Consider the following 13,203-nt stretch of genomic DNA (forward strand, 5'->3'; position numbering starts at 1 on the left):
TTAAAGCTTAAGCTGCCCCACCTTCCCTGTTTCTATTTGCCATCAGGAATCTGAGGCCAATCAAGATTTGTTTCTGTTATCAACAATTTTATCAAGTTCATTCTAAACCAATAGATGGTACTTGTTTTTTTTTTTTAAAAGAGATCATTCTTCAGCTGGATAGCAGCAGCAGGAAGGTAACTGAGGCAGAGAAGTATTACAGTAACTAGCCAGCATGCTGCTAATATTTTATTTAGAGATACAGCACAGTAACAGGCTATTCTGGCTCAATGAGCCACTGCTGCCCAATTACGTCGAAATGACAATTAACCTACTGTACTAACCCGCTCGTATTTGGAATCTGGTGGAAAATTGGAGCATCCAGAGGAAACCCATGCACTCATGGGGAGAATGTACAAATTCCTAACAGACAGTGGTGGGAATTGAACCTGGTCGCTGCCATGTCATAGCATTATACTAACCGCTACACTACTGTGCTGTCCCAAACATTCTGAAACTTTTCCACTGCAAATTGGTTTTAAAAAAAGTTCAAAGATGGCATGAGTTTTATCTTCATAGTACTGCCCAAAATCAAACCAGCAGATGTAGTGTGACGTCCAACTGTGATACGAATTATTTCTTTGCACCCTGCCCCCACCCCCAGCAGTCAGTAGGAACTTGAGAAGCAGGTACGTAGAAAAATTGCTCATAGTTGTAAGAATAACAGGTTGTATTAGTGGGAGGTTTTAATCTCCCCATTACTGCCTGGACCACACAGAGCGTTAAGAGTTTAGATGGGATGGGATTTGAGAAATGTGCCTAGCAGTGTTTTTTGAAGTAATATATAGAGGGATCTACTTGCTAGGGTGTAATAACAGACCTCCTCTTGGGGAATGGGGCAAGGTAAGTAACTGATGTAATAGACAAGAAGCACTTTGGCCCTAGTGACCATTATTCTATTGGTTTTTAGTGACAGTAAGGGATAGAACAGGTCCACAGCTTAGGACCCTAAACCGGAGCAGGACTAGTTTTGAGGGAATTAGACAGGATCTGTTGGAGGTCCATTAAGAGAGTCGTTTTGAAGGGGAAAGAACAGATGGTAACTGGATAAATAGTAAATATTAACAAATATTTATCCTCAGGCATTTACAGAAAAAAAGAAATACAAAGGAATTTACACAAAATTATGCATAACAGACAAATCCTGACAAACAGCCAAGGTGCAAAAGAAGGCGTACTGTGCAAACAAAAAATGATATTGAGAAAATAAGTACAAGTGCACAGTTCGTTGAAAGCAGCTTCACAGGTAAACAGGATGATGGAAAAGGTGTTCAGCACACCGGCCTTCATCAGTCAGGGCACTGAGTATAGAAATTGAGACATGATGTTACAGATGTACAAATTGTTGGTGAGGTCACACCGTTTTAGGAAAGCTGTGGTAAACTAGTGATAGTGCAGAGAAGATTTATGAGGAAAATAATAGGACAAGGCCTGAGTTAAAGGGGGAAGATGGCCAGGCTAGGTCTTTCTTCCTTGGAATGCAGGAGAATAAGGGATAACCTCATTCATCCCTCTCAGCTCTAATCAACAAGCTCCAAAACCTGGACCTTTGTTCCTCTCTCTTCAACTGGATCCCTGACTTCCTCTCCAGGATACCACAGTCAGTCAGGATAGGAAATAATATCTCCTCCTTACTGACAATCAGCACTGGTGCATCTCAAGGGTGCAGGTTTAGCCCACTGCTCTACTTTCTCTACACCCACGACTGTGTGGCTAGGCAAAGCTCAAACGCCATCTATAAATTTGCCCATGACACAACTATTTTTGGCAGGATTTCAGATGGTGACAAGGAGGCATACAAGAGCAATATATATCAGATGGTTGGGTGGTGTTACAGTAACAACCTTCCATTCAACATCAGTAAGACCAAGGAGCTGACTGTGGACATTAGGAAGGAGAAGTCAAGGGAACACACACCAGTCTTTATCAAGCGATCAACAGTGGAAAGGGCGAGCACTTTCAAGTTCCTGGGTGTCAACATCTCTGAACATATTGACACAATTATAAAGAAGGCATGACAGTGGCTATATTTCCTTAGGAGTTTGAGGAGACCTGCTACGTCATCAAAGACTCTCGGAAATTTCTACAGATGTACTAGAGCATTCTAACTTGTTGTGTTTCCATCTGCCACAGAGGGGCCACTGCACAAGATCAAAAAAAAGCTGCAGAAAGTTGTAAACTCAGTCAGTTCCATCATGGGTACTAGTGCCTCCAGCATCCAGGACACCTTAAACATGTGATGCCTCAAAAAGGCAGCATCCATAATTAAGAACCCTCATTACCCAGACCATGCCCTCTTCTCATTGTTACCATCAAAGAGGTGGTACAGGAGCTTGAAGAAACAGTTTCGCCCCCTTTGCCATCAGATTTCTGAATGGACAATGAAGCCATGAACACTAACTCACTTTTTTCTCTCTCTTTTTGCACGACTTATTTAAATTATTTCAATATTTATACTTTATATTGTACAGTTTATTTGATTATGCATTGAAATACACTGCTGCCGTGAAACAACAAATTTCACAACATGTGCCAGTGATATTAAACCTGATTCTAATTCTGACCTTGCAGTAACGTTCAAAGTTATGAGAGGCACAGTTAAAGTGGACCGTAACAGTCTTTACCCTGGGATAAAAGAGTCAAGAACTAGGTTGCATAGAACTAGGTTGCATATGGGGTGAGGGGGAAAGACTCAAAAAGGTCCTGAGGGGCAACTTTTATCCTATATAAAGGGTGGTAAATATATGAAACAGGCTGCTAGAGGAAGCAGATGAGGCAAGTAGGTAGAATAGTGCAATTTACGAAACACTAGATAGGCACATGGTGGGGAAGGGCTGATAGAGTTGGGCACATGGACTTGTTGGGATGAAGGGCCTGTATCTATGCCGTATTGCTCTAGGACTCAATCTGGAGTTAGTTGCTATGACATATCATCATGCTGGTTATGTTTAAGTCATGTTTTCTATTATAAATTATAATTCATTGATATTACAGTTTTTACTAGATTATTTTAATATTCAGAATATTAATGTTTGTAAATTAACTTTTTGTTAAAATATTTATACTTTTTTCAACAAATTAACATAACTAAATTGATAGTAGGTGTTAATCTGGATAAAGTTTAAATATGTTGATAGACTAACCTGGAATACAATATACAATATTATGTAGAAAACACTAAGATTTTGGCCTGGGAATAAATATTTCTTACCAAACAATGACAAACATGCAAAATAACACACATACACCAGCGTTGCAAGCAAAAGCAAAACATTAAAAAAAACAAATCACAGCTGTACTAGAAATGATGAATAAAATGTCATTAGAGCAAGTAGAACTACATTTGGTCAGAGGTGGTGTTTACACAGACATGGTTTGATCTGAGTAACTACTTGTGCCTTCCTACCTGGCTGTGAGGTCCCATCATGGGATTGCTGGGATTATGTGGTGGAGGCTGTGCGTGTGGAGAGGGCTGTGAACCTGGTGGTCCCTGCAGATAATTGCAAACATAAATTAGCCAGCAGCACAGCCATTAACAACAGTACTGATCACTTATGCCTATTTTCATAAACTGTAAGTTAGTTCATATGGTGATTCTCAACATTTAAGTGACATTAAAATAAGTAATTGATTCCACTGAAACTATGTACACATAGTTTTCTAAACAGGCAGAAATGCTTCACTGAATTTAGCCCATATATGATAATCCTAGAAATTTCGAGTGTTGTGGAGATAATATGTTTTACCTAGCAATGTGTTGACCATATTCATAATATTTTTAATCCTGCTATAACAAATCAGAAATTATTTTATGAAGCATAATCTTCCATTGAAAACATTAAAATATGCTTCAACGTAAAACAAAACTGAAAAAGGACCTAGTGCTTTCCCAGCATATACGACGAATAAATCCTCTCTGGCTTCCAACCAGGTACAGGTATCGATTATAAGCGACACTTCGATGACAAACTCTTGTCATCTTCAACAGAGATGATGCCTGAGCATGTCTAGTCTGGTGGTATTTACACCCCTGTGGTCTGTCCCTCTTGATTGGTTAGTTCTCATCCAATCAGATTTCTGCTCCCTCACCTTGTTAATAATCGATTACAGAGTTTGTCATTGAAATGCCAGTTATAATTAATAACAGTACCCGGTTCAAAGCCCAAGAAGAGTTTATTCATAAAACAAAACTATTTACAAAGTTAGATTAAATGCCAAAATGATATTATTAATAGCTTACAAGTGACATTATGCTTATTTCAAGGTAAATTTACAATTCATTGATGCCACAAATGGTCCTACTGGTGTCGATGTCAAATTCTTCACTGTATAGTGTCTAAAAATAGCTTTTCCATCATTTACTACCAGAAATCACTAATGTAGACACCATCACATTTGTAAACAGAGAACTTGTATTTTGGCAATGGATAAATATTCACCTCCAAGCACAGCACCTATCAATGGTTAATGTAAGACAGAGGAGCAGAATTAGACCATTCGACCCATCAAGTCCGCAACATCCCTCTCAACCCCACTCTCCTGCCTTCTTCCCATAACCTTTGGCGCCCTGACTAATCAGGAACGTATCAACCTCCACTTCAAACGTAACCAATGACATGACCTCCACAGCTATCTGTTGCAATGAATTCCGTCGATTCACCACTCTCTGGCTAAAGAAATTCATCGTCTATTTTCTAAAGGGATGTCCTTCTATTCTGAAGCTTCTAGACTCCCAACTCTGCCCTAATGTATCTGTTGCACTATCAACCTTCATCCTATCTGATAGAAGTGACAAATCTTTTAAAACCCACTAATTTACTTGGCAACACATCACAACTTAGGAAACTGTTGTTGAACAAATAACCAGTTGAAATTGAAAATATGCTCTTCTGAATTTATTTTGAATGTAATTAAATTATCTGATAGTTTCATGTGTTTTATTAATGCTGCTGAACAAGTGACTCGTCTTTGTGCTGTGAAAAGTGTACCTACTGCATTGGAAATCTTGATGGAACCATGTAGGTTACATCAAGCAAATCATTTTGAATATAATGATTCCTTATATTCAGCACATGAAGTACAATAAGGAATATTGATATGCTATCACATCTTTCCTTCAGATATGACAGGGAAACAAATGATGGGAACAAAGAATTATTCTAATTGTGCAAGTGGTAAAATTCTGAACATAATTCTATAAGAGCTAAATAATCTGCATTAAACGGTATATTACCTTGGACCACAAAGTGATACTGCATATTAATTATTTTGCTGCTTTATACATCTGATATAGAATAAACTCCTTAAATAATGAATGTGAGTTTGGCCAGTTAATCAGTCATTACGTGTGAACATTATTTCGAAGGAGAGTTGTGAGTATTCCTTTACCCCAACTGCCAACAATCAGACATTTATTTCTGCTCAGGATGACTACCAATGCTCCTTTCAGTTCCTTTCAAAACTGACCATTTTCTCTGTATTCAGCTGAAACTATCATTACTTTGCTTACACACGAGCCTAACTCACTTTTGAAGACTCTTCATTCCAAGATCTTGATATTTATTGCTTATTTATTTATTATTGTTATGTTTTCTTTTCGTATTTACAGTTTGTTGTCTTTTGCACACTGGTCATTTGTCAGCCCTTTTGGGTGCGATCTTTCATTGATTCTATTGTGCTTCTTGCATTTATTGTGAATGCCTACAAGAAATTTATTCCCAAGGGTGTATATGTCCTTTGATAATAAATTTACTTTGAACTTTGAAAATCAAATGGTGCCTACTTGACTGTGTTTGATGCTGTCAATCATTTACTACGAAGGCTGCCCATGTTTACTTTTAGTTGTTTTTCATCAAGATTTTTGTTTCCAGATACCACACCAATATCCCTCATGTAACATTAAGAAAAGAGCAATTATGTAGTAAAATTATGTGGGATTCTGATAGGGATATGCCGAATATCAATTAAGTATTCATTAAACCAGGTATACCATGCAGGCTTTCAGTGCAATACTGATAGAATAACATCTTCTCTTCACCTTCCAATTTGTAGAATCAGAAAAACAATCAGTTTATAGCCTATTGTTAATCAAAATTAAAAATTCCAGATGCCTCCGCCAACCTCGAGAGCTTAAACTTATTGTCAAGGGTTATACTTCACCCAATTCCTTACTAACACCACTTACATTCAACTGCTTATGGCTAAGTTCAGTGCAAAACCAATAATGGTTAAAAAACCTTTTTAGATGAAAAATTGTGCTTAGCTTAAGAAGCCTAATTCGAGTGACACAAAAAATTTACTAACCTTACTTGTAAAAACAATTATAGACAGTAGACAAGAAAACAGAAACAGTATTGAGACAAATAGTGTGTGTGCGCAAATACCTGCCCTGTACTGTGTGTCAAATATAGATGCAACAAAGCAACCAGACCTCCCCAGTACTCTGTTGCACAACCACAATGTTCACAATCAGAGTTACCATCTCCAATGGGATTCCACTATCAAGCACATCTTTCCCTCCCCCCCCCACACTTTCCGCAGGGATCGCTCCCTATGCGGCTCCCTTGTTCATTCATCCTTCTCCACTTATCTTCCTCCTGCACTTATCCTTCTAAGCAGAACAAGTGCCGCACCTGTTCCTACACCTCCTCCCTCACTACCATTCAGGACCCCAAACAGTCCTTCACCTGCGAGTCTGTTGAGGTCATAAACACAAAATAATCTGCAGATGCTGGGGTCAAAGCAACACTCACAACGCACTGGAGGAACTCAGCAGGTTGGGCAGCATCCGTGGAAAAGATCGGTCGACGTTTCGGGCCGGAACCCTTCTTCGGGACTGTAGAGGGAAGGGGCACAGGCCCTATAAAGAAGGTGGGGAGAGGGTGGGAAGGAGAAGGCTGGTAGGTTCCAGGTGAAAAACCAGTAAGGGGAAAGATAAAGGGATGGGGGAGGGGATAGGCAGGAAAGATGAAGGAGGAATAGGGGAAAACACAATGGGTAATAGAAGGAGGCGGAACCATGAGGGAGGTGATAGGCAGCTGGGGGAGGGGGCAGAGTGACATAGGGATAGGGGAAGGGAGGGGGAGGGAATTACTGGAAGTTGAAGAATTCTATGTTCATACCAAGGGGCTGGAGACTACCTAGACGGTATATGAGGTGTTGCTCCTCCAACCTGAGTTAGCCTCATCATGGCAGTAGAGGAGGCCATGTATGGACATATCTGAATGGGAGTGGGAAGCAGGGTTGAAGTGGGTGGCTGCTGGGGAGACAATGGCTTGATGTTTTTTGGTGGGGTCCTGTTCCAGGGGTAAGTAAGAGGAGGTGTCAGAGAGCTGCCGTTTGGCCTTAGTGAGGTAGAGGTCCGTCTGCCAGACTACTACAGCACCACCTTTGTCAGCGAGGTCACCAGCAGTTTCTGCATCCCGTGCTCCTGGTGTGGTCTCCTGCATATCAGTGAGACCCTACATAGGCTGAGAGACCGCTTCACTAAGCACCCTCACTCCAACCACCAGAAAAAGCAGGATCTCCCAGTGGCCACCCATTTCAATTTTACTTCCCATTCCTATTCTGATAGGTTTCTCCATGACCTCCTCCACTACTGCAATGAGGCCACACTCAGGTTGGTGGAGCAACATCTTATATTCCATCTGGGTAGCCTCCAAACTGATGGCATGAACAATGATTTCGCGAACCTCCAGTAATTGCTCCCGTCTCCTTCGCTTTCACTGTTCCCCATTCCCATTTCCCTCTCTCGCCTTATCTCTTTATCTGCCCATCACCTCCCTCTGGTGCTCCTCTCCTTTCCTTTCCTTTCTTCCATGGCTTTCTGTTCTCCTATCAGTTTCTCCCTGCTCCAGCCTTGTATCTCTTTCACCAGTCAACTTCCCAACTCCTTACCTTACCCCTCCCCCTCTCAGTTTCACTTATCACCTACTACCTTGTACTTCTTCCACTCCTCCCCCCACTTTCTTACTCTAACTTTTAATCTCTTTTTTCCAGTCCTAATGAAGGGTCTCAGGCTGAAACATCAACTGTTTACTCTTCTTCATAGATGCTGCTTGGCCTGCAGAGTTCCCCCTGCATTTTGTGTGTATTACTAGTAAATGAATGCAGTTAACTTTGACTCAATTTTGACCACAGTGCACTGAGCTTTTTGATTACCTAAACAACACCATGGAAGGAACTGTATAATTTGAAGGCATTTTCTGATGCAAAGGAATGTCTATGTAGAGCTGAATGCCACAAGTCCTTGATGGTGTAAAGGCTAATGCCAGCTCCATCATGGGCAGTAGCCTCCCCACCATCAAGGATATGTTCAAGAGGCAATGCGTCAAGATGGCAACATCTTTCATGAAGGACCCTCACCATCGGGACATGCCCTCTTCTCTTTACTACCATCAGGGAGAAGGCCTGAAGACACACACAAAATGCTATAGGAACAGCTTCTTTCCCTCCTCCACATTTCTGAGCTGACAATGAACCTATGAACACTACCTCACTAATTGCTCATTCATTTTTTAAAATATAATTTCTTATTGTATTTTATAGTATATCTTATGTATTGTAATGTATTGCTGCTGCAAAACAACAAATTTTATGACATATAGCAGTGATAATAAGCCTGATTCTGAAGTTCAGAAGCAATATCTATACTAAAGATCACTTTCCACTAGGAGGCAACAATGCTCTACTAACTCATTTGGAGCCTAGGTACAAAAATATTGTTACTGTTAAGAAGTGAGGTTTTTTTTTACAATTGGGGATCACCAATGAAGTCAGTTCTTTTCAATGATTTAAGTAGCCTTACTATTTTAGTAACATCCAAACTCACAGATTAAAATTGGTCTGTAAAACATTAAAAATACATAGTATTATCTTTAATATTACGTTCACTGCCTTTTAAGAATTTCATGATATAAGAGTCAAGAAGGGGATAATGAAGAAATCAACAAGTTATATGTACACAGTATACCTGATTTTTCATAAGCAAATCCACAAAATGTAAACAACTGAATAAGCATAAATTTACCTATTATAACTCCATATCAGAGCAAAATCTTTGCTATTCCCTTTGGAGATGTCTAAATCTGTGAAACAAGATCTTCTGCACCAGGCTGTATGTACTGAGAACCCCCTGCTGATTTTCTCTGGAAGTCAAGAGTATGTGCATGTGTTGGGAGGTAATTCACTATGTCCTGCACATAAGCTGATTCAGGCAGCTCTCTATATAAACCCTGGGAGAATGTTATTCAGTGCAGGCCATCCTGACCTACTATATTAGAGTTTAAAATAAACACATCTGTCAATTGGTGAATATTGTTTTAAAATAATTAATTGAGCTTGAATGAAAATGGTTATGCACTAGTTTTCCTACTTCACTTTCTCATTAGTAATAACAATAATGTATAATACTTCAAAGTATCATTTTATTCAAACATCCCATTCAGTTTCTGCAGAATGATTGACATGAATGCAGGTGTATTTTGATGAATCAAAAAAAATAATGGGGATTGTTTTCTATGGATGCTCCAAAGACATAGCAGCTGGAAAGACAGGGGAATTTGTTCACCCCAACACCTCCTTCCACCAATCTTCTTAGATATTCCTTCCTCTAGACTTCAAGTCCAGCAGGGCCACATCATGCTCTGCTTTGTCCCAGGGCATGCTTTTCTGCCTGAATCCTACCAACTGCAGAGCAAATTAAGATGAGCCTTCTAAACCAAGAGGCTATCCTTCATATTGCTGAGTGCGGAATGGGCAAGTCTCTGTGTCAAAGGAAAGATTAAAATGCCATTCTAGTTTTGACAACTTCCTTTCCTCTCTTGAAGGCATTAATATCCTCATAAGATATGCCCAGAGCAGTTGTTGCTTTTCTATCTTTAAATGGGGCTTACTCTTGTAGGATTCTGGACACTGAATGTCATCCAGCTATATAGTACACGTGGGTAATAAATAAATAGGTGAATAAACAAATGTGGATAAAGGCCAAAATTGCTGATCAAAGTGCTGCTTAGCTGGAGCTAGTATTTGGCAGGGGTATTGGTACCCAAAAGAATTGCAGTTCATAATTCACCATCAAGAAATAAAGTTCTGCACAGGGGTAACAGTGATGGAAATGCAGCATCTCAGGCAGTGCCTCTGTGTGGGGTGTGTGGGAGGGGTACTTCTGTAATCATTTAGTTGAATCATGGATCGTCGATTGCGTTCATTATGCAAGGGTAATAAGTATCATGGAGAGGACTCAAAATATTCTATAGGGTGAATGGTACGGAGCCAGAAGTCATTGCAAATACAGCACAATGAACTTTGTATAATCGGACTTTCAGGAACTAGAGATGAAGTTCAGAAGCAGGCTGCCAATCATGGATACCACTTAATCGTGGTCTAACACCATTCAATTCTACACTGTATGTCGACCCTAATTTATTCTACAGATTGCTCCTCACTTTCCCTCATAGATAATCTAATATTTACGGATATCACTGATCTTTAAGCATTCCCTCTGACAAGCAGCCTACTCAACCTACTCATACCAAAGCAGATTCAGCAGTGCCTCCTTCCTGCATAGTTTGAAACATACCGATGAAGTTTCTTGAACATATTTCTGAAACTTCCCCTCTAATATTATCGTAGTAATTGAAGTTTCTTGCTCTACATATCATGTACATTTCTGTAACTTCATATTTACTCCTTGGTTTCCCTTACTAGTTTTGGTCCAAAGACTGTCCTCAGTAGCTCGACAGTTGCCTTCCCGATACTAGACTCGGTCAGCGTTGGAAGCATTGAGGACAGTGGTAGACTAAGAAGCCACAGAGAAGCTCACAGAGTGAGCAGTGTGAACTGGTAGATTTAGCAGAAAGAACAATGTGGTTTAATGCATTGGTGTCCATGGTCAGAGAGAGAGAAATACATCATTTTTTGAAAGTAACAGGACATGGTGGTTAGTAAAGCATATAGATGCTGAACTTTCTACATCATTAAGGTTGTGATTGTGATTTCAGTAATATAACACTGGTTAGATCATAACCAGAGAAGTGAGTCCAAATCCAAAAGACCTACGGAGGATGCAGAAAAGATTTTAGTAAAAGTTGACTGTCTTATTTCCCTCCAGATGCTGTCTGACCCGCTTTCCTCCAGTATTTTGTGGGTGTTGTTTAAGATGTCCAGCATCTGCAGAATCTCTTGTGATAGTAGAGTAATTTCAGGGATAAGGGACCTCATCTATAAGGACAAATAGGAAAAGCTGGGCTTATTCACTTTAGGATATTTGAGAGGAGATTTAAGAGGAACACAAGAGGTTTTGCAGATACTGGAAATCCAGAGGAACATACACAAAATGCCAAAGGAACTCAGTAGATCAGGCATCATCAATGGAGGGAAATAAGCAGCTGACATTCTGGGCTGAGACACTTTATTAAGAATGGAAAGAAAGAGAGTGAAGCCAGAATAGGGATGTGGGGGAGAGGGGAAGGAGTGCAAGCCAGCAGGTGATGCAGCAGGATTGTGACAGGGTTAGCTGCAGTAAACGAAGAGCTGCACATGAGTGGATGAGCTAAGAAAATGGGTTCAGCAATGATGTTAGGAAAAGGTAATTTGTTATGCAGAGCAACACAAACAAAATGCTGGAGTAACTCAGGAGGTTAGGCATCATCTATAGAGAGGAATAAATAGCTGACATTTCATTAGGACTTAGCCCGAAGGGTCTTGATCAAAACAACAACTGTTCATTTCCCTCCATAGATGGTACTGACTGCAGAGTTCCTCCAGCATTTTGTGGATTACTCTAGATTTTCAGCATCTGCAGAATCTCTTGTGTTTGTTATACGGAGTGGTTACGATCTGGCACTCACTACCTACCAGAGAGGTGAAAACTGGCTATTAAAATTTCAAATGTGAAAACTAAATATAGTGGTGCTAGAAAGTTTGTGAACCCTGTAGAAATGTCTCTATTGCTTCATAAACGTGACCTAAAGTGTGATCAGATCTTCACACATTCTAAAAATAGAGAGCCCAATTAAATAAATAACACAAAAAGACATTATACTTGCTCATTTATTTATTGAGAAAAATGATCCAATATTACATGTATTTGTTGGAATAAGTAACTGGTGTGACCCCCTTGTACAGCAGTAACTTCAACCAAACGTTTCTGGTAACTGTGGATCAGTTCTGTACATCACCTTGGAAAAAACTTAGGCCATTCTTCCTTACAAAACTGCTTCAGCTCTGGGATGTTGGTGGGCTTCCTTGCATGAACTGCTTGTATCACGTCCTTCCACAACATTTCTATAGGATTAAAGTCAGGACTTAAACTTATCCATTTCAAAACATGAATTCTCTTCTTTTTAGATCATTCTGTTGTCCATTTACTCTTGTCTTTTGGATCATTATCTTGTTGCATTATCCAACTTCAATTAAGCTTCAGCTGACAGACTCCTACCCTGACGTTCTCCTGTAAAATGAATCATTGTTCCCTCAATGACTGTAAGCTGTTCAGGCCCTGAGGCAGCAAAGCAGCCCCAAAGCATAGTGCTTCATCCACCATGCTTCACAGTTGTCGATGAGGTTTTGGTGTTGGTGTGCAGTGGCCTTTTCCCTCCAAACATAGCAATGTGCATTTCTGCCAGCAAGTTCAACTCTTGTCTCATCAGCCCACTAAACATTGTCCCAGAAGCTCTGTAAAACATCCAGGTCATCATTTGTAAACTTGACACATGCAGCAATGTTTTTTTTTTGAGAAGAGTGGTTTCCACTGTTGTGTCCTTCCATGAACACCATCCTTACTCAGTGTTTTTCTTATAGTAGACACATGAGCAGAGACTTTAGCAAGTTCTAGAGATTTCTGCAGATTTTTGCTGCTAGCCTCGGGTTCTTTTTCACCTCCTTCAGCAATGCACATTGTGCTCTTATGTAATCTTTGAAGGATGCCCACCCCTAAGCTGAGTAGCAACAGTACTGAGTTTCCTCCATTTGTAGACAATTTCTCTTACTGGACTGACAAACACTCAGGTCTTCAGAAATGCTTTTGTAACCTTTTTCAACTTCATGCAGCTCTACAATTCTTCTTCTAAGGTCCTCTGAAAGCTGTTTTGAAAGGGGCATGGTGCACATAAACAGATCTTTCTTGAGAAGAGCAGGCTCTTTCAGTAACTTGACTTCGTGTGT

General features: G+C 40.0%; 1 protein-coding gene across 6 annotated transcripts in view; it reads right to left on the minus strand.

Annotated features, from left to right (window-relative positions):
• Positions 1 to 13,203, minus strand: part of ssbp2b (single stranded DNA binding protein 2b) — a 324,475-nt gene that overhangs the window by 66,938 nt on the left and 244,334 nt on the right. For 3 of the 6 annotated variants that reach the window (XM_072281281.1, XM_072281277.1, XM_072281283.1), the window contains one exon: positions 3,446 to 3,529. The exons of the other annotated variants lie outside the window; for them this stretch is intronic. In XM_072281281.1, coding sequence (XP_072137382.1) covers positions 3,446 to 3,529 — 84 coding nt within the window. The remainder of the gene's footprint in view (positions 1 to 3,445; positions 3,530 to 13,203) is intronic. 6 annotated transcript variants of the gene reach the window in all.

This window comes from Mobula birostris, chromosome 17, assembly GCF_030028105.1.
Source record: "Mobula birostris isolate sMobBir1 chromosome 17, sMobBir1.hap1, whole genome shotgun sequence".
Lineage (NCBI taxonomy): Eukaryota > Metazoa > Chordata > Chondrichthyes > Myliobatiformes > Myliobatidae > Mobula > Mobula birostris.